Below are 23,021 nucleotides of genomic sequence, written 5' to 3' on the forward strand. Positions count from 1 at the left end.
ACTTTTACAGACTTATTTGATATTCCGCTGGATGAAGTGAGTCAGAACGTTCAGTGTACACTCTTTATAAATAGCACTGCTTAGTAAAGTCAACCACAATAGGACATTAAAAGACTGATAGAGGGAGGGAGATGAAGCTAGTCATAGTGAGAGATAGAGAGCCAAAAGAGGGGAGGGAGTGAAGGATGAGGAGAGGAAAGAAGGCCTGAAAGATGATATATAGATGGAGGTCCTCAGCTGTTACAGCCAGTACATTTCCCTCCCTCCATATTTCATGTGTGAAAATGTTTACGTAGTGGAAGTAGGGGATGAAGAGGGAAAGAGAGAGAGTGGGGGGGAGACAGAACTACGTTGAATTTCTGCCCAACCAAATGGGCATTTCATAAACAATTAAATATTGATGGGGTTGTTCGGGTCGCAGTGTGGCATTCAAAGGAGTCTCTGCCGGTGGTTTTGTTCGGCCGGACGGTACCTATTTATGAGGTAATGGGACCTGGGGAAAATGGTAGCGCCACAAGGATTAGGGCATATCGCATCCTCTCTGCTTTATAGTGGAGCTGGATCATCATGACACCCATGAAACAAAATGGCAAAAATACCAAGGCTGTAACGTAACAAAATGTGGATAAAGTCAAGGGGTCTGAATACTTATCGAATGCACTGTAGAAAGATATAGTTATTGAGCAACAGTTATTAAGCAACAGAGAATGCAATTCAAATCAAATGACATTTTATTGGTCACATACATGGTTAGCAGATGTTATTGTGAGTGTAGCGAAATGCTTCTAGTTCTGACAGTGCAGTAATATCTAACAAGTAATCTAACAATTCCACAACAACTACCTAATACACACAAATCTAAGTAAAGGAATGGAATAAGAATATATACACATGTGAATATTTGGATGAGCGATGACCTAGCGGCATAGGCATGATGTGATGCTGAGGAACTTAAAACGTTTCACCTTCTCCACCCCCCTATCTACATCCCGTCGATGTGGATGGGGGGGTGCTCCCTCTGCTGTTTCCTGAAGTCCACGATCATCTCCTTTGTTTTACTGACATTGAGTGAGAGGTTGTTTTCCTGACACCACACTTCCAGAGCCCTCACCTCCTCCCTGTAGGCTGTTTCGTCATTGTTGGTAATCATGCCCACTACTGTTGTCGTCTGCAAACTTGATGGTTGAGTTAGAGGCGTGCATGGCCACGCAGTCATGGGTGAACAGGGAGTACAGGAGGGTGCTGAGTACGCACACGTGTGGGGCCCTAGTGTTGAGGATCAGTGAAGTGGAGATGTTGTTTCCTACCTTCACCACCTGGGGGTGGCCCGTCAGGAAGTCCAGGACCCAATTGCACAGGGCGGGGTTGAGACCCAGGGCCTTAAGCTTAATGATAAGCTTGGAGGGTACTATGGTGTTGAATGCTGAGCTGTAGTCAATGAACAGCATTCTTACATTGGTATTCCTCTTGTCCAAATATTACAACGTCAGTGGACCTATTGGGGCCGTATGCAAATTGAAGTGGGTCTATAGTGGCAGGTAAGGTGGAGGTGATATGATCCTTGACAAGTCTCTCAAAGTACTTCATGATGACAGAAGTGAGTGCTATGGGCGATAGTCATTCAGTTCAGTTTTCTTTGCCTTTTTGGGTACAGGAACAATGGTGGCCATCTTGAAGCATGTGGGGACAACAGACTGGGATAGGGAGAGATTGAATATGTCCGTAAACACACCAGCCAGCTGGTCTGCCCATGCTCTGAGGACGCAGCAAGGGATGCTGTCTGGGCCGGCAACCTTGCAAGGGTTAACACGTTTGAATGTTTTACTCACGTCGGCCACGGAGAAGGAGAAGGGGGCCCACAGTCCTAGGTAGCGGGCCACGTTAGTGGCACTGTATTATCCTTTTTATATCTCGGACGTTTGCCATTATCTGCAATACGTTGCATCAGACTGTCTTCGGTTCTGTCTGTCTGTTTGTTCACTGCCCAGTATGTCAGTCATTCAGAATCAGTGGTCAGGATTTGACCTGGACGTACCTCTCATACCTGCACTCTTTTACACTTCCATAAATGTGCTACAATAAAACCTGTCCAACAATCCAGCCTTGAGTTTTATCACCCCATGTCTGCTACTCTCCTAGTCCTGGTCTCTCATACAGAGTTCATTGACAGGTTGTTGTTTTTCTTTCCTTTAACCGTATGAGCAATCAGATGAAACTGATAACACCCTAACTTTGTAATGTACCGGCTGGCTGAGCAGAGGTTCAGGTTCATGGAGTTTTATATTAGTTATGAGGTTTTATGACCTATGATTTAGTGGCAAGATGGTGAGCTGTTTTTACTGTGGTGTGGCATTCCTTGTTGTTTGTGGAGATGGAGAGGCTTAGGGGAGTGAATTATTGTCTCAGGTGAACGGTTGGATCTGTTATGAATGTTTATTATAAACTGATTAGGGATGTGTTGGACGGGGTCCTGGGAGTGAGCTGACTCGTTTGTGCCCAATCAAGTCTGGTTCTCACCCACCAAAAAAAACTGCTGGGACTTTCTGCCAAGGGAGCAGGGGTTTGGATAGTTAGGAGCTGCATGTTGCATCAAGGTTATAGTTTTGGGATTGTTAACTGATCCCAGATCTTTGTTTATGATTTTTCTTTACAATGTGCACACTCTCCCTTTTTTAAACCTCTTTACTCCCTGAACTTTACCCTTTGAACGCTTCCTTGCACCCCTCTGTAGCGAAACATCTTATCTCTGTAGCGAAGTATCTTCCACAGAACCCTATGATACACCAAACTCCAGGAGATTATGGGGAATTAGAGCAGGGTTGGAGTTATGTTGGCATTAATCACACACAGGAGTGTTTTGGAGGGGTAACTTTGTTGGAAGGGGGGGGCTCTATTCATTAATTTATTGCCAGTCTGTTATATATCATGCTAAAGATAGCTGGGCCTGAGCAGGGTTTGTATTTTCTGTTATTCTATGTGATATTTTTGTTTGGGGCCTGTATTGTAACAGCTGCGATCCCTCACTGTTAAAATAACATCCCTGGGAACACGGCCTTCCTAACGTGCACATAGGGTTGGCAGTGGAATACTGCTGACTGCTGGACTCTATACTGTGTATGTGTACAGTGGCTTGCGAAAGTATTCACACCCTTGGCATTTTTCCTATTTCCTATTTTATTGCCTTTACAACCTGAGTGAAGGAAAAGCAGCCAATGAGTTCTCAGCATATGTGGGAACTCCTTCAAGACTTTTGGAAAAGCATTCCAGGTGACTACCTCATGAAGCTGGTTGAGAGAATGCCAAGAATGTGAAAAGCTGTCATCAAGGCAAAGGTTGGCTACTTTGAAGAATCTAAAATAGAAAATATATTTTGATTTGTTTAACACTTTTTTGGTTACTACATGATTATTTCATGGTTTTGATGTCTTCACTATTATTCTACAATGTAGAAAATGGCAAAAATACAGAAAAATCCTTGAATGAGTAGGTGTGTCCACATGAGGATTACACATTTTGGGGAATATTCAAAGGTGGAAACTTTCCGTGGGAATTAGGGTAGTATATGGGTATTAATGGAAATATATGCAAATTAATATTAATACAATTTAATTGTGCAGTGGCTTGCAAAAGTATTCACCCCCCTTGGCATTTTTCCTATTTTGTTGCCTTACAACGTGGAATTAAAATGGATTCTTGGGGTGTTTGTATCATTTGATTTACACAACATGCCTATCACTTTGAAAATACTTTTTATTGTGAAACAAACAAGAAATAAGACAAAAAAACTCAAATCTTGAGCGTGGGTAACTATTCCACCCCCCCCCCCAAAAAAAGTCAATACTTTGTAGAGCCACCTTGGGGTATGTCTCTATAAGCTTGGCACATCTAGCCACTGGATTTGCCCATTCTTCAAGGCAAAACTACTCCAAGTGTTGCTTTAGCAGTATGCTTAGGGTCATTGTCCCTAAGGTGAACCTCCGTCCCAGTCTCAAATCTCTGGAAGACTGAAACAGGTTTCCCTCATGAATTTCCCTGTATTTAGGTCCATCCATCATTCCTTCAATTCTGACCAGTTTACCAGTCCTTGCCGATGAGAAACATCCCAACAGCATGATGCTGCCAACACCATGCTTCACTGTGGGGATGGTATTCTCGGGGTGATGAGAGGTGTTGGGTTTGCACCAGACATAGCATTTTCCTTAATGGTACTTTTAGTCTCATCTGACCAGAGTGCCTTCTTCCATATGTTCGGGGAGTCTCCAACATGCCTTTTGGCGAACACCAAACGTGTTTGTTATTTAAAAAATAAATACATCTGGCCACTCTTACGAAAAGCCCAGCTCTGTGGAATGTACGGCTTAAAGTGGTCCTATGGACAGATACTCCAATCTCCGCTGTGGAGCTTTGCAGCTTCTTCAGGGTTGTCTTTGGTCTCTTTGTTGCCTCTCTGATTAATGCCCTCCTTGCCTGGTCCGATTGTTTTGGTGGGCGGCCCTCTCTTGGCAGGTTTGTTGTGGTTCCATATTCTTTCAATTTTTTATTAATCGATTTAATGGTGCTCCGTGGGATGTTCAAAGTTTCTGATATGTTTTTATAACCCAACCCCTTTATAACCCAACCATTGCTTGGCGGTGCCCCTTGCTTAGTGTTGTTGCGGACTCTGGGGCCTTTCAGAACAGAAGTATAGATAGTGAGATCATGTGACAGATTATGTGACACTTAGATTGCACACATGCAGACTTTATTTAACAAATGGAGGTAATTGGTTGCACCAGATCTTATTAAGGGGCTTCATAGCAAAGGGGGTGACTACATATGCACGCGCCACTTTTCTGTTTTTTTATTTTTTATTTTTTGAAACAAGTTCTTTTTTTTCATTTCACTTCACCAATTTGGACTATTTTGCTGGAAAAAATGACGATGCGAAGGAAATCATTTTTTTCTTTGATGAAATACCAGTCAACGTAAATACCTTCATGCTTTTCGGTCTCTACATCAATCTACATAGTTTAGTGGAATTAACTTGGCCTGTATGTATTTTATTAGTCATCATGTAGGCATATCTTATTTAGGCTATCCAACACAGCTGTCACACGCACACAGCATACAGAGCCTATTTTGAGTGGGATTTCTCCTGCAGCTCCCAGCTGGTCTAAATGCAATTGCATGTTAACAATCGTGTTGAAAAAGAGCTACTATTTTTTATAATTGAAGCACACCTCCCATTCACCATTCAAGTGCAGGCAACAGGCTATCAGCGTGTCACCCACCACTTTACAATGTGTGCTGGAGGAAGTGTGCATTTTGAAAACATACTTAATTTTTTTAACATGAATGTTTTACCTTGCTTCAAAGTAGCCTATAGCCAAAATCCGCCCATGGACGCGGAGTCAATTCTTTCATAAGGACTTAATTGGGGGCGCGTGCGTTTCAAGTTTGGGGACGCTTACGATTTATCCTATGATTTCTTACCGGTCTGGGTGCAAGTTATGATTTCCCCCTGCGCATTTTAGTGGAACCATTTTATTTATTTTTGTTTCTCAAAATCATTGTCACGTGGTTAAATCATAAAAATGGGAATTCAAATGATCTTCTTAAAGTCAAAAGTCAAGTAATGTGAGATCACCAGCCTCTGCCATATGGACACATTGATACACCATGATCCATTGGCTGCTAAAGTAATAAACCTATGGAACTCATAGCCTGTCGGCCAATGCAGCAGTAGGATTGATGATTATCGAGGGGGAGGATGTTGTAAAGATTTTTCAAATAGCTTACTGTGAGGAACTACAGTTTCAATATACAATTTTTTATTTTACCAGGCAAGTCAGTTAAGAACAAATTCTTATTTTCAATGACGGCCTAGGAACAGTGGGTTAACTGCCTGTTCAGGGGCAGAACGACAGATTTGTACCTTGTCAGCTCAGGGGTTTGAACTTGCAACCTTCCGGTCACTAGTCCAACACTCTAACCACTAGGCTACCCTGCCGCCCCGCAATGGATGTAAAAAAATCAAAAAACAATTTCCTACTATTCCACACAGCAGGCCAGGTACTTATATGTGTGCTTAGGAACAAGAGCTCCCTCAACATTATCAGGACAGAGAAACTAGACACATACTCTTTGCTCACATTGAGCACTCCAAACAAAAGACAATGAAAAACGTGTTTCTTGTTTCTTACAGGTTAGCAGGTTGTGAACTCTGCAAACAATGTTTCTACTCTGAGAATGACTGAGTGACTGTAATTAATACACGCATTAACAGACATTCATGTAACCAAATGACAGGGATTAACGGTACATTTACTACTGCAGACATATGTAATGGGGAATTGATTCAAAAATTAAATAATCAAAGGGCAAACAATTCACAAGAGTTGGTAGGAGACAGCTGAGCCGTTCTGGAGAGAGATTCATTTTCTTGTCTCAATATTTTAAATTGTGCTCAAGACACGTTATCTTCACACATATTTTACATTTACATTACATTTAAGTCATTTAGCAGACGCTCTTATCCAGAGCGACTTACAAATTGGTGCTTTCACCTTATGACATCCAGTGGAACAGCCACTTTACAATAGTGCATCTAGGTCTTTTAAGGGGGGGGGAGGGGGAGAAGGATTACTTTATCCTATTTTATCCTATCCTAGGTATTCCTTAAAGAGGTGGGGTTTCAGGTGTCTCCGGAAGGTGGTGATTGACTCCGCTGTCCTGGCGTCGTGAGGGAGTTTGTTCCATGCTTTTTACTGACAGCCACAACTCAATAACCAGCTAGGCTTATTTCCATGCACCCTGCCCAAATTGTGGGCTTCCCAAATAGGCATAGACCTACAAGCTTGTGATTTGTAAAAATCCATGGCTAACTTTTTAAAGAATCTAATGATCCTTGATTCCTCTGTGGCTAAGTCATGCTTTCTGGTGAAGTATTTTGAATGATTTTATTTATTTCTGTATAGACAGGAGTAATTATATAATTTTGGCAAATGTCTTTCCATTTACTTTGCAATTGGATCCACTATGCCGTTTCTCTCCTGTTCTATTGGTTTTCATATCAACTTTCTTTATTTGTCCAGAAGCCAAAGGCACAATGCTAGTCATATTAGCAACCCATCCTAGTTGTTGCATCTTTAGATTCCCCCTCCTTCTACGTTTCTAACATGTTCATCTCTTTCACAGGAACTGCTATCAGGTGTGCTATTTAGAATGGTGTTTTCCCGCAAATTGCCTTTATAGCAAATGTTTGAAAATGACCTTTAATTGGCTGCTTCATTACATGAGTTTCATGTTCTGTTAAGAAGCATTACCATAATCTACTGTGATTTCTGTCATTCTGAGCACCGTGGGTGGACGCCCTAATGGGTTATGCACCCAATGCATATGGGTCCGGTAAATTCTTTAAATGGCCGGTAAATGTAGTTGTCCGGTGCCACATTTTCCTAATGGAAACCCTGGTGGGTGGGTGAGTGGGTGGGTGGGTGTGTGTGTGTTTGGATGTGCGTGTGTTTGGATGTGCGTGTGTATGTGTGGGAGATGCAGAAAGAGCAAGCCTGTATATGTGTGCATCTGTGAGAGCTAGAGACTGTGTGTGTGTGTGTGTGTGTGTGTGTGTGTGTGTGTGTGTGTGTGTGTGTGTGTGCGTGTGCGTGCGTGCGTGCGTGTGTGCGTGCGTGTGTGTGTGCGTGCGTGTGTGTGTTGGAGACATATTCAACACATTGTCCAGAGTTGAAACATAGTACTCCCAACTCCTCCCTCCTCTCTACCCTCTCTGCAGCCTTTTACTTTTTGTGCCCTTTGCTCCCTTGAGTTCCGCTCCATTTCATGGAATCCAGGGGACACTATTTCCTCCTGGTGTCTGTGCGCGTGTGTCCCAGGCCAGAGCCCTTTGGTCTCAACCGTGCCTCTCCACTCAGGAAAGCTGGCGCTCTTATAGCATGCCAGAATACACACACAGAGAGGAATGATAGAAAGGGAGCGGGGAGATTGACGAGACGGGAGTGGGAGTAGAGGGAGGAATTGGAGTAGAGTGTAACGGTTTTCGTCCTCCTCTTCTGAGGAGGAGTAGGAAGGATTGGACCAATACGCAGCGTGGTAAGTGTTCATCATATTTTTAATCAAAACTGAACACTACACAAACTGAAAATGAAACAGTTCTGTGTGGAAAACACAGACACAGAAAACAATCACCCACAACCAAAATGGGGAAAACAGGCTACCTAAGTATGATTCTCAATCAGAGGCAACGATCGACAGCTGCCTCTGATTGAGAACCATACCAGGCCAAACACAGAAATACAACATAGAAAAAAGAACATAGACTACCCACCCCAACTCACGCCCTGACCAACCTAACACAAAGACATAAAAAAGGAACTAAGTTCAGAACGTGACATACGAGGATTCGGTGTTTCCTCTTGGATTCTTTTTAGCAGCAGTGGCAAATGTAAAGGGGGGAAATGATGGTGACACCATCTGAAATATAACTGATGCGTGCCACTGCATTGTAGGGAGATGATGAGGAGCAAAGGATTGCTGTACGCTCGTGGCTCTCAATTGCATCACTGCTCGCTCTGTTTGCTACAAATATACATGAAACATGTCACTAACTTTAAAGGAATAGTGTGAGATTTTGTCAATTAAGCCCTTTTTCTACTACACAGAGTCAGATCAACTCATGGAGACAATTTGTATGTCTTTGCATGCAGTTTGAATGAAGTTAAAGATAACTAGCGTTAGCGCAATGACTGGTCTTCTAGTCATTGTGCTTAAGATAGTTAGCAACTTCCTTCAAACTGCATGCATAGAAATAAAAATGGTATCCATGAGTTGATCTGACTATGGGTATGTAGAAAAGGTATTTATTGCCAAGAACTTGCACTATCCATTTAAATACTTGTCTCAGCAGAAATATATCAAAAATATAATAAACAAAAACAAAATACATTTTGGGAAGTGGTGGAAACGATTTAGCAGAGGTGGGCCACCTCTAGGGCTGTTACGGTGACCATATTACTTCCACACTGGCGGTCACGAGTCATGACCGCAGTCAAAATCCATGTGACCATTTAGTATTTAGTACACAGTATCTAGGCTTCTTCAAGCTCTGATGCCGCTGATGGCCATTAGTAGCCTACCAGACTTGCTAACTACATGGTACTCAGCACTCTATTGTCCCTCTAATCACTCTGACATAATGCAAATGTTTTCAAAAATCAAATCAAACACTTCATGAGAGCCCATGAGCGGATGTTGCGCAACATTTCTATAGGCTATGCAATTGCATGAGAAAACATAGTTTTGGTGTGTTTACATCCCTGTTAGTGAGCATTTCTCCTTTGCCAAGATAGTCCATCCACCTGACAGGTGTGGCATATCAAGAAGCTGCTAAAAATGGCTTTATTTCTATAGGCTATGCAATTGAATGAGAAAACAGAGTTTTGATTGCCTCTATTAGAAAGAGGATCCCATCAGTTTTCTATAGGCTAGGCCTAGCCTAGTTTTCTATAGGCTAGGCCTATTTATCAACTTTCCTAATATTAAGCACTTGCGTTACAACAGGAATATAGCCTACCTGGCTGGCATGAAAATGAACCCCAGGGAAAAGCATCCTCCATTCGCTATTTATGTGCCCCAGTTTCCGAGATAATGGTCCCAGACATGTCTGTCTTCACTTGTAGCCTACTTCTTAGCTGAGATGCCTGTGAGAAGGAACCGATCACGTTACGGGCATTTGCTAATAAGAATTGAAATATCTGAGAGAGCCATGTGAGTGAGAGGTGTTTTGGAGCATGGCAGCTGGGAGAAGTGAATTATAATTATTTTCAGTCCATGGGCAAAACGGCCACTTTGGCCGCAAAAGGCATGGATTTTTTAGGAGCCATTACGGCCATACAAGGGTGTATGCCGCGGAGAATATTATGCCTGGTGAGAATATTATCAAGTGCTTATCAAATTGTGAATGAGTCACTGATGTAGTGTGTGGAGCCTGCACAAGAAACAAATCAGAGCTCATGCCTTTCAAGCTACTTTTTTCAAATCATCATTAGAGTCGCATCATGCATCCTTAGAATGTATTAAAAATCAAAACATACAGTCCAACGTTTGTATCACAACTAAAGTTGCATAAATAACTTTAAATTAAGCATATAGGAGGACCTGTTTCTTTGTTAACAGCTCAACACAGAATAGCCGCTTGTGCGCACTTCCTTAGAAATCATTTGGAGAAAATATCCTTTCTATTTTATTCAGCTTTGTTCAGTTGTGTTCTTCATACTATACTATTTTTTTTAAATAATTCCATGGAATTCTAAGCAAATCTTGTCTGCTAAATGAGCTAGTGGAAACCACAACCAAATGCCAGCCATGTCAGGGCCTAACATAAGGACAACTCAGAGTATGCCATTCTGTTCTTCTGAAATAGACTATATTTTCTACATATCATTTTTTTGTTTTTACCTGTCTAAAATAAATGATGGACTTATTGTGATGGTGTAGGTTATATTAAATGGATGTATTAGACTTTTTCAAATGTAGATGTTCCAAAGGTCTGCATCAGTGGCTTGTAGGCTACGTGTGGAAGCCAGGAGATACTAATTGTGTTTATGTTAATTCATGGTCAATTACCGTGAGAACGGCAGTTATTTGCTTGACAACATTTCATGAAAGGGGAAACATGGATACCTAGTCAGTTGTACAACTGAATGCCTTCCGCTGAAATGTGTCATGACCGCTACAGCCCTAGCCACCGCTGCTAATTTAATATAGGGGAACACTGGGATTTAAATTCTGACCTATACAATGTAAGTGGTTCCCAGCTTAACTCAGCTGTTGCTTATTGATTTTATGACTTTTGGAAAAATGCATTCATTATTTACACTGATCAAAAATGTAAACGCAACATGTAAAGTGTTGGTCCCATGTTTCATGAGCTAAAATAAACTCTCCCAGAAATGTTCTATATGCACAAAAAGCTTATTCCTCACACAAATTTGGTGACCAAATGTTAGTGAGCATTTCTCCTTTGACAAGATAATCCATCCACCTGACAGGTGTGGCATATCAAGAAACTGATTAAACAACAGGTGCACCTTGTGCTTGTGCTGGGGACAATAAAAGGAGACTAAAATGTGCAGTTTTGTCACACAACACAATGCTACAGATGTATCACAGTTTGAGTGAGGGTGCAATTGGCATGCTGAATGCAGGAATGCCCACCAAAGCTGTTGCCAGATCATTTAATGTAAATGTTTCTTTTAAAAAATAATTTGGCGCTATGTCCAATTGGCCTCGCAAACACAGACCACACCAGCCCAGGACCTCCACATCCGGCTTCTTCACCTACGGTATCGTCTGAGACCAGCCACCCTGGCAGCTGATGAAACTGTGGGTTTGCACAACTGAAGAATTTCTGCACAAACTGTCAGAATCCGTCTCAGGGAAGCTCATCTGCGTGCTCGTCGTTCTTACCAGGATCTTGACCTGACTGTAGTTCAGCATTGTAACTGACTTCTAGTGGGCAAATGCTCACCTTCGATGGAGAAATGTGCTCTTCACAGATTAATCCCAGTTTCAACTGTACCGAGCAGATGGCAAACGCTGTGTATGGCGTTGTGTGGGCGAGCGATTTGCTGATGTCAACGTTGGGAACAGAGTGCCCCATGGTGGCAGTGGGGTTATGGTATTGACAGGCAGAAGCTACGGACAACGAACACAATTGCATTTTATCGATGGCAATTTGAATGCACAGCGATACTGTGACGGGATCCTGAGACCCATTGTCGTGCCATTTATCCACCGCCGTCACCTCATGTTTCAGCATGATAATGCACGGCCCCATATTGCAAGGATCTGTACACAATTCCTGGAAGCTGAAAATGTCCCAGTTCTTCCATGACCTGCATATTCACCAGACATGTCACCCATTGAACATGTTTGGGATGCTCTGGATCAACGTGTACGACAGCGTGTTCCAGTTCCTACCAATATTCAACAACTTTGCACAGCCATTGAAGAGGAGTTTGACAACATTCCACAGGCCACAATCAACAGCCTGATCAACTCTATGCAAAGGAGATGTGTTGCGCTTCATGAGGTAAATGGTGGCCACACCACATACTGACTGGTTTTCTGATCCACGCCCCTACCTTTTTATTAAAGTTATCTTTGACCAACAGAGGAATATCTGTATTCCCAGTCATGTGAAATCCATAGAATAGGGCCTAATGAATTGATTTCAGTTCACTGATTTCCTTATCAGAACTGTAACTCAGTAAAATCTTTGAAATTGTTGCATGTTGTGTTTATATTTTTGTTCTGTGTAATAGTTATTTCAGTTCTCACTGGTAAGGATTGTTGTTAGGCTACAAAGAGGACAACTGATCCACAGCAACATATAACTCAAGGCTCGTCATCCTTAGGTATTGAATATAGCTAAGCATCTGCACAACTGCAATTACAATTTTGAACAATGTGAAAGTTTGCCATTTTAATGAAGCATAAAGTCCAACTGTCCTGCACTTCAAAGTGAACCTGGATGGGGACATAAGGGTAATGCCAAGTCATAGCCATTACGCTAACTGCTTTGTGATCGAATGACTTGAACCATGAGCCTTGATTGAAGAATGGGAGAGCGACAGATTGAGGGAGAGTCAGAAGAAAAGGGGGAGAATACCTACATACTTAGTCTACAGTTTTCACTCTTTGCACATGAACAAGAGTAAAAAAGTCAAAGTTCAACGTTTGTCTGAGTTGGATCAGAAGATGGCAACACTGCAAGGTTGGGGAAGAAAAAGGTTAGCGAGGAGCTTGAGCTAAAGCTGTGTACTCTGCATGAAAGAAATAGACACCTGGCTCAAATATAAGCCTGTCTGTACGCGCCGGTTGTGTTCGGTGATTGAAGCAAATAAAGAAATATTCATTTCAGTTTTACTTAGACGTTGTGTTCATTCATCTCCTTTCCATTCAGTTTAAACAGATGTTACCAACTACTAGAGAGCCTCAATTCTAAACAACATGCAAAGACTGAGAGAAACAAAATCACATAAGGAATATGCATGCTGCATACAGTAAGGGGAAGAGATATAGGTTGTTTTTGTGAAACTGCTCTGGGTCAAGCTGCGGCATATGGTTTCGTGTTCACAGTGAGAATAGAAATCTACTTGTTACTCACCCACGCACACACACCAACACACATGAATTTACATACACACTTGCACTCAAAACAGCTCTTAAAAACTTGATGGCACAATTTGTTTGTAAAGTGAAAAGTTAGTCAAACTCTATTATATAGACCAGATATGCTTGTGCACACAACTTCATGCTCAAGCAAAACCTTTAATTCTCTTTTCCCCCCCAGAGAAACAAGAGAGGGAGAGGGAGAAAAAAAGATTGGACCCTGTAACTGTTGTTCTAGCCTGTGATTGGTGGTAGCCTGTTGCTAGGCTTATGTCATTGTGAGGGTGGGAGGTTTTTGCTTCCTCTCTCTGCAAAGCGATAGGTCAGGTTTGAACTGGTTAGGAGGACTTCTACCGCTTGTTGAACATCCCCAAAGTTTTGTGGTTTTCTTTGGCTCTCTGTTCTCTTCTCTTCTAATTGCATGTGGAAAACACTGCAGCCACTTCTGGGGCACATACTTTATGTGCACAGCATTAACTTTGGCTTCCTCTCTCTTTGACTTTTATCCTCCTTTTTACTGGTAACAGCAGCTGAAATGATTGCGCAGTAAAACAATAAGTACATTTCCTTAGCTTAAAAAAAATAAAAAATAAAATCTGGCCCACTCAAAAACCATTACTTTTATCCTGTCCATAAAAATACTAATCACAAACCAGTTGCATTGATGTGATAGAGATCTGTTAGTAAACTATTTACTAACATACTCCTCTCAAAAATAGATATCTCATTTGTATAAATAGTCTGTTGATATCCGGTCCATACCTACCATTGTTTCAGTATTGTCTGTTGAATGTATTCCCAGTCAGTTGTAACAATAGGATATCATTGTGTGTGGGTGGTTCATCATCAGTTAGACTGGTCATTCAGACTCAATAAAGAGAGGACCACTGAGAACCAGGGTTCTCTGGAGACCCAAGTAATTTAACAAGGCCTCTATTCCCAATACCGCAGGACTAATGGCATGGCTCATATACCATGTCAATCCGGTTAGTTCAGAAGTCCAAAAGTCCTTCGAAAATAATGGCTAAATGAACGTGGTCAGTTCCAAACTGAGTCTGATCTGACGAAATTAAAGAAGAGTTAACTCCAACTCTACTGTCCAATCCCTCTATCCCTTCCTCTGATGCTCACCATCTGCACTGTGGGAACTGTCTTGAGAAGGATCCCTGTAGGATCTCCACTAGCCTCCCACTGCAGTGTAATTAATCATCATGATGTTATCATAACCCACTCTTACCCCTGCCCCACCCACACTGGGCTTGGCTGGCATGTGTACAGCAAAGCCCCAAGAGTGTCTGCTGGGTGGTGGTGATGTGTATGCCTGTGACAATAGTGTTTGGCCCTGTCCTCTGTCCGGGGTGCTGAGGGCCAGTCGGGTCCCTGACCTAGCCTAGCGCTTTTATGTGAAAAGATGGTGTCGGAAACCGAACGCTGACCAGGCCTCTTCTGCTCTGCAACTTTGCTGAGCCATGGGGCTCACATACACACAGTGCTCACTGTGCTGCTCCGGCTATTGCGGCTGGGAAATGGCAGAGTGCTGACTCCAGACCCAGGGCATGTTTACCATGACTCCCACCCCTCTTTGGGGATAACAGGGAGGGGGAGAGAGGGAGGGGGGCACTATCACACAATGAACCTGCTGAATGGTGTGCTATCTATCAGCCAGGGGACTGACTTGCAGCCAGCCAATGCCAAATCAACCAGGAAGCCAGGCCCTTAAACAGAGTATTGAATTGGAGCTTGGATCGGCTCGGTCTAGTGATAACCGATAACAATCTGGGCTCCCTTACACCACCACCTACTTGTTACCTAATAAAACTTGTTTGTCAGGTTTTATTTGGTTCTTCCAGCAACACAGGTGGCTGGTGACATCATCCAGGCTGTATCTATATTGACAGACTCTATGATAGATGCCTGTCGTATCTAGACTTCCTGTTAGGTTTGTTTGAGGTGCTATACCGCAAGTCTGATTGGTTTAGGCCTGGGCTGCTTTATCTGAGCTCTGATAGTCTAAAGGCCTCCGCATGCTTCCCATCCAAAACAGTTCAGAAAAGTTTGTGCATATATTATGTCTAGGTTTTTTGACGTTTTTATTTGTTTTGGGCTTCGGCAAGGGTTTTTTCAACTGTTCATGCACACAAATGTTTTTCTTTTTGCAAGCTCAATTTTGGTAGCCGAAGTCTATGCACCTTCATCGGTCATTGGTCAACAGTAGTGAACTCGTTTTCATGCACATTTTTTCACTTGAGAAATATTCCACCAAACATAAAATTACGCGACTAAGATCTCGTTATCTTAGATTACACTTCCTCACAATAGCCTGATGCATAAAACTCTTTGTGTTCCGGCTGAAGTCATTCATTGCCAATGGAGCAGTCCACAACGCTACGTTGGGGGTGCCTCACTAAGCTGCGGTGCATTCTGTGTACTGTATGCATTGCTTACCATGTGTCGGTACAAATGGAGTTACACACACACAGACTCCAACTAGCTAGCTTTTAGCTAGTTGAAAAGCAAAGTACATGTGCGTTAAGTACGGAACATGTGGGCTAGACATCCAGCAAAACAAAACGCATATGCATCTGGTGGACACCAAGTATTAGAGCAGGTCCGCTGGAGCCATGGCCCAGTGAGACAGAGGCACCGGCCCGCATAGATGGAAACAAAAAAGTCTGAGCTTTTTGGGTAAAACACTGGGTTAAGTCTTCAGTTGAAATGCACCATAAGCAGGGATTCATTTCAGGTTGTTTGTACACCTGCTGTGTCCTGTCCTGTCTTGCAGGACCAGATATCCTACTGTGCCATAATAATATACGCCAGTAGGCCACCTTGTCGGTAGGCCACCTTGTTTACAGTGGTGATGCTGGCCAAGGAGACATGACCAGATTGGACTCACAGAGAAAAAAACTTGCTGCTGCTTGCTGAATAATCTTGTATCGGTAGTTGTTTTCAATGCACATGACTGAGATGAGGACATAGATAGCTGGTGCATGCAAACATTAGTGTAGTGGGTCATTGTGGTGGGAAAGAATTAAAAATAAAAACGTGCAAAGTGAATGACATAAGTGAATGCCCCCCGGGGCGGCAGGGTAGCCTAGTGGTTAGAGCGTTGGACTAGTAACCGAAAGGTTGCAAGTTTGAATCCCTGAGCTGACAAGGTACAAATCTGTCGTTCTGCCCCTGAACAGGCAATTAACCCACTGTTCCTAGGCCATCATTGAAAATAAGAATTTGTTCTTAACTGACTTGCCTAGTAAAATAAAGGTAAAATTAAAAAATTGAAAATTCGCCTATGGATCATGTAATAAAGACATTAAGGCAGCTGGTCAAAGGGACCTCTTAAAAACTATGAAAGTCATTTGTTTATTATGTTACTTAGATAGATTAATGCACACATTGTGCGCTGCAGAGTGATGGTGTCATTCGATATCCATTGTCATGATCAATGGCAGAAGCAAGGAACAAAATGAGATACTTGATTGATTATGTTTTCCTGGGGGCTGGCTCGCTCTGCGTTCACGTTTAGACCCTCTCTCCGCACGGTCCACTCCTATTTCTCCGTCCTCTTATACCTCATTGGATGAATGGAGGTTGTTTTCGCCTTTCGATTGGCTGAGGCGCACTTCACTCAACTATGGCTCAGTTTATTTACAGAGTGTGTGCTGAGGTTGAACGGTATTCTGCTGTAGGGCTGCAACAACTGACAATTGAGCACTTTACCCTCAAGAAACAAAGCGAGAACGGAAACCTCAATTTAAATATTCCTGAAACACAGGATCGCAGGAAGACACATTATGAGGCACGCAACTGCAGCAACAGAAACAATGGAAAATAATTCATTTACAGTAACAGACTTATATAAAATATGCGCTCATTGTGAACGGCTAAGCAAAAAGGTAAGAGAAAAGGAAAATAAATGTCAAATGTTTTTGACAGTGAATGCATGTTTTTAAAACTCCGTGCACCGTCGTTGTGAAATTTTAGAGTGTTCATTTGTGACAAGTTCATGTCCCTTTGGACACTTTGTTTTGTGGCTGCGAGCGAAGGAACTGCAGTGCAGTCTTTTCTTTTGTGTCCCGACCTTGTTTACGCGTTTGAAGAGTTAGCGTTGCTTGTCAATGCTTTACATTTCTTCTCTTGCTTTGTCATCATATTGTCAACTCTTCTATTTCGTATATGCTCTTAGCAAAAATGTTCGCTTGGTGTCTTTGAATGCAAGACCGTGTTGTCGCTATCGAGCAATCTTTGGCCCCGAGTTCTTCTAAGACTAGGTCATTCATTCTACCACTTCATTGCTCTGAGCAGAGGGACAGGAGCTATCTATGGAGCCCCCAGGGAACATGTGATCAGCGACTGCTGTTTTTAATGTTTTAATGAGATATCAATCGTGTCTTGAATGTGTATAATTGTGTCAAATAACGTATCAATTAGGGTATTAAATGTGTTTCAACCTCAAGTGGTTAAATAGCAGCCGCACGCATGATACAATTGTATCTATCAAGTGTTTGATCTGTCTGTTTTGACACTTGTCGCATTTCTAGAGACTACTGTTATGGCAGCTTGCTACAGCGAAATTGTGAACAAAATGAGTTGGATTTCTCTTTTGCACAGACTGTGCATGCAATTCTCCAACCTGACTGTAGAGCGAATATGTGATCTAGTGGAGAGAGTGAGAGATGTCTTGCAGAAGGACCGACAATATTACAGTCAGGGCTCACAACCCCCCCCCCCCCCTCCCCCCCAAAAAAACAACATTTAGAGTTTTCGCATGATGTTGCATTTGGTTCTTGCAGAACAATGTGTTTCTGTACTCTTAACTTGCAGGACCTAGGAGTTCGGATCCCAAGACCACTGGGAAATGGACCAAGTAGATTTATCCCTGAAAAGGAGGTAAGGAGAACAACTTAATTTACACCACAGGATTTTCTATACTTGTGAAAATGATTACACCTTTTAACTTACCAATACAATATGGCAGTGCCATATTATATCAATATGTGATTGAGAGTAAAAATGTATTCACTGGCTCTGTGGCACCAGATACTTCAAGTCAGTAAAGTAGATCCGAGGGCGCAATCGATATTTGAGGACGCATTTGCTGCACTGGGTCGTCTTGACAACATCTCCTTGGTGATGGGCTTCCACCCACAGTACCTGGAGAGTTTCCTGAGAACACAGCACTACCTGCTGCAGATGGATGGGCCCTTATCCCTGCACTACCGCCACTACATAGGCATCATGGTGAGGCCCCTTAAGCCCTACTCTAAACTCTGCAGTGGCTTTACCATGGTAGTGTAGAGACACTTGGACAGTCTCGTAACTCTCTCCTTCCCCCGCTTCCCTCCCAGGCTGCGGCCAGACACCAGTGCTCCTACCTGGTCAACCTCCACGTCAACGACTTCCTCCAGGTGGGAGGGGACCCCAAGTGGCTGAATGGCCTGGACGGAGCCCCACAGAAGCTGCAGGCCCTTGGGGAGCTCAACAAGCTCCTGGCCCACCGGCCCTGGCTTCTTACCAAGGCACACATTGAGGTAGGCAGCTGGGGCTGGACCTGTGACAAACACACACACACACACAGGACTGGACAAAGGGACAGGGTTTTGTAACAGTCTGAGATCATGGGTGGCGGCACACCAGAGTTATGCGGCCGTTACTTGGCAGGGTTAGTTTGATGAAAGCGGGAGGAATGGGCAGAGATGAAATGGAAGGTATGGGTAGAGAGAAGAGACCAAATGGAAGGGTAGAAATTGAGAGACAGGAAAATAAGATTCCATTCAAAGGAAACCACTGATTGACTGACACTTCAACTCTCTATTCTCCCCAGCACCTGCTGAAGGCTGAAGAACACAGCTGGTCCCTGGCTGAGCTGATCCATGCTGTGGTGCTCCTCACACACTACCACTCCCTGGCATCCTTTACCTTTGGCTGTGGCATCACCCCTGAGATCCACAGTGATGGTGGGCACACCTTCAGACCTCTCTCCCTCAGCCAGTACTGTGTCTGCGACATCGCCAATGGCAATGGGCACGGCAACGACCTGGAGGAAAGGAGAAGCAGCCATCAGGTGTGAGGATGGTGTATTTGTGTATGAGAAAGTGAAGCTGAGGGTTTGTTAGTTACTGGCTTTGACAAAGATGTGGTTGTGAGTTGAGTGGCTCTTGTGGTTGTGGTCACCCTATGTATGACCCATGCCCTGACCAGAACGTGTTTGTGTGCCTGTCTAGGTGTCTGGTGAGGTGGAGGTGCTGATGGAGAGAATGAAGCAGCTGCAGGAGTGTCGAGATGAAGAGGAAGCCAGTCAGGAGGAGATGGCCACCCGCTTCGAGAGGGAGAAGACGGAGAGCATGCTGGTGGCCACTGCAGAGGACGAGGAGTGTGTGCAGTCAAGAGACGTATCCAGGCTATTTGAAGACCCCAGCTACGGCTACAAGGACTTTTCCAGGAGAGGAGAACATGTACCCACCTTCAGAGTGCAGGTATATAATGCTCACACATACAACTTCACTTACGGAGAAACAGGGAGGGATGGAGAGAAAGTGAAGTGTTTTTTCAAAAGCTTCAAGTGCAACATTTTCTAAATGTAATCTATCTATTTGACCAATTGATATCCAGACATTGTGATTAGCACCTTGCCTTCCTCTTTTCTCCTCTCTCTTCTGCAGGACTACAGTTGGGAGGACCACGGCTACTCCCTGGTGAACCGTCTGTACCCTGATGTTGGTCAGCTGCTGGATGAGAAGTTCCAGATGGCCTACAACCTGACCTACAATACCATGGCCATGCACAAAGACGTGGACACCACCATGCTGCGCAGGGCTATCTGGAACTACATCCATTGCATGTTCGGCATCAGGTACGCCACTCACTGGCACAATACGAATACAAATTAGTTTATTCCAAGAGGACATATGCTAGATTCAATGAAAACATTAATATTAGCACGTGTTTAATACATTGACAAAGTGCATTCATTTTGGACAGTAATATACTTTAGTAAATAAATATCTGTATTCATCAGTAGCTGTAACAGATCTCCCTCTGTGTGTCTCAGGTATGATGACTATGACTACGGGGAGATTAACCAGCTGTTGGACCGCAGCTTTAAGGTCTACATTAAGACCATGGTGTGCAGCCCGGAGAAAACCACCAAACGAATGTATGAGAGTTTCTGGAGGCAGTTCCAGCACTCCGAGAAGGTGAAGGAATAACTTATTTGTCCGTGGGTTTGTTTCTATTGGTAGCATTTAAAGTTTCTATGTTTCACATAGTGCTTGATCTGAGTGACTGGAGCAGTGTTGTAATGCTTCCTTTCCCTTTCCCAGGTCCACGTAAATCTGCTTCTTATGGAAGCGCGCATGCAGGCAGAACTGCTCTACGCTCTGAGAGCGATCACCTGCTACATGACATGAAGTGCTTTTGGCGTTTATCGTTGTATTTTACTCTCGTTGGACACCTTTTAAAATAAATTAAAAAACCAATGGGGGGGGGACAGAAAGGAGCTCCACTCGTCCTTGTGATGGATGGAACAAAAGAGAGAATGGTGGGGGAGAGCAAAATAAATAACTGCAAAAAATAATAATCTGAACCCATTTGTGGAAAGATGAGCTTTGTTGGTCCTCTTTGCCTGCATTGCCAAAACTCTCCATGAGGGGGCAGCCTAGAGCAGACTCCCTCTGGCAAGAGTGTGTGGCCAACCTTCCAGTATTCCAATATATATCAGTGGATGATGACACTGATATCTCCTTAGTGTGACAAACCCACAGCAATTCTCCAGAAAGAAGAGCAGTACACCAGTCTACACTCAATGTAATCATAGGTCTTTTTTTGTGGGGGGTTGTATTAAGAGAAGTTATCATGGGGTTGATGTTATTGCTGTAACTGGAGGTTATGAAATCATAATTTGGGCTGGGTGGTAGTGTGCCTGATTTGTAATATCAGTGTTCAGAGGTGCTGCCTGATACTGCTGCTCATGTAAGCATGGGGTCATATTGACCCCCACACCCTAACCATCCTAAACTGTTTGTGTAAGCCAACCCAAGGAGTGTGTGTGTGTGTGTGAGAACAGAAAGGTGTTGGAAAAGCTAAAAAAAAACACAGACCTATTCAGTTTGACTGCAAGTATGAGAGGCTCTCTGTGACAAGTATTGCGTTTGTGTTTTATAAAAAAAAAAAAAGTGGGATTTCAAGCGTTAAAAAAAAGGGCAAGGCACTCTTTTTGTGTGGTGACTGTTAAATCGATCGGTTTTGTTTCTGGTAGAAGCTTTGTCCTGTAAGGAAAAAAGACAAGCTAAAAATATATTTTTTTAAACCAGGTCTTCTAGGGGATTGACTTCCGGTTGTCATAAAGATTATGTCACCTGTCTTGTCTTCCACATTCACCCTTTGACCCTGGCCTGGTCATCCTAACACCTTCAAAGATTTGTATTGTGAGTTTTACCAGTACATACCTCTTCTGTTTCCTCTATCACATTAAGAAGTGCTCTTTGGCAAGCAGAATGACTCTTTATTTCTCTGGGTCGCTTGGCTTCCATTCGTAGGGAGCCCGGTTGGTCCTAACTGTGGTCGATGCAGTCGGTCATAGCTGAGCTTGTTTCCTCTGTGGAAGCCTTAACCAGTGCAAAAGCAGCTCTTTTTATTTTTAAAGACGATGGCAGACCAATCCACTGTTTCTATTTCTGTTGACTGAAAACAAGTTAAGTACTGCATTCTTCTGAGGGTGGGTTGAGACAGTTGATTGTTTGATAAGATGATTATGGTACATTATTTGGAGGTGGTTGTGGTAGGAAGTCAAGGTTTCATACTTGACTGTCAGACACTTTTTATTAAAGAAATTAAATATAAACTTATTTTCTAGTTTTCTCCCTAAAACTGTTTTTGCTGCATCAAAATGTTCACTCATTCATGCAACAAACCCACCAAATTGTAGTCACAGCACATGTCCATTGTTCAGCTTGCAGATAATGCATCTGCTCTCCCATCAATTAGTTTCCAATGATATAGGAAAACATTTGGCTATTAGATACATTTTGCACACTTTAATGCAATAGTGGCTCCCACACAATGAACTGTTTCGCACAACCGCGTAAGACTTAGGTGTATGAGTCCAAATCCTTGCAGTGTTTCAGTTTCCTGTGTTGAGTCAGTCCTCCCATTCACACTAGACTGAACTGTGGTTTGCTTGTGTTAATGTTACGACCCAAACAGAACCACAAATGGTCCTTCCTTGTCCATATGTGGTCGAGTCAGAGTTGGACGTTACTCCCACAACTGTTGTGCTAAAACATTTGAACTTGTCTGTAATGTGCAATGAGATGAGGGGACATTCCCTCTAGGATCACCTTTTGAGCTTTGCTCTGCTAATTTCTGTCCTCACTGGAAAAACTCCCTGGCATGACTGGCTATAGACTGAACTCTTTGGGATTTTTTTCCATTAAGGACAGAGGGTGACTTGGTCCATTCAATCACCAGCAGTATGTCTCTACTGAACTGCCTCTATTTTTGACTGCCTCATTTCCTTATGACAATCTGAAAAAGGATGAGACTAAACAAATGATGCTCTTAACACCATGATTAGCTAGCTGTTTCATATCAACCCAGACAAACATCTATCATGTGGAAAACAATGTTTGTCATTGAATATGCCTGATGAAACGCTATTGGGTTGTCTTGTGTGATGTCACTGAACGCTTTAATTTTGTATAGTAGGACAAGGAAGTGGGGAACTGAGGTTTGTTTTTAAAGAAGTGCCGTTTTTTTTCTTTAATGTGATTTGAAAACGCTGTCACTTTGCAGCAGCACTGCCTGGTCTATATTTGTGTAACAATAAAAACTTGAGGAGCATGTTTACAATA

The 23,021-nt window shown here is 43.0% G+C and overlaps 1 protein-coding gene across 2 annotated transcripts; it reads left to right on the top strand.

Moving 5' to 3' along the window:
* The first annotated feature begins 16,834 nt into the window (after positions 1 to 16,834).
* Positions 16,835 to 23,021, top strand: LOC115108044 (sestrin-1-like). 2 transcript variants are annotated; one of them, XM_029631938.2, is made up of 9 exons: positions 16,835 to 17,066; positions 17,995 to 18,060; positions 18,211 to 18,411; positions 18,519 to 18,701; positions 18,995 to 19,234; positions 19,395 to 19,646; positions 19,833 to 20,023; positions 20,222 to 20,366; positions 20,493 to 23,021. In XM_029631938.2, exons 1-9 carry the CDS (start codon positions 16,965 to 16,967, stop codon positions 20,577 to 20,579), a joined length of 1,467 nt encoding a protein of 488 aa, XP_029487798.1. In that variant the 5' UTR covers positions 16,835 to 16,964; the 3' UTR covers positions 20,580 to 23,021. The 2 variants fall into 2 exon arrangements, with proteins under 2 accessions (XP_029487798.1, XP_029487799.1); XM_029631939.2 differs by having other exon boundaries at positions 18,322 to 18,411.

The sequence above is a fragment of the Oncorhynchus nerka genome, linkage group LG24 (genome assembly GCF_034236695.1).
Source record: "Oncorhynchus nerka isolate Pitt River linkage group LG24, Oner_Uvic_2.0, whole genome shotgun sequence".
Taxonomy (NCBI): Eukaryota; Metazoa; Chordata; class Actinopteri; order Salmoniformes; family Salmonidae; genus Oncorhynchus; species Oncorhynchus nerka.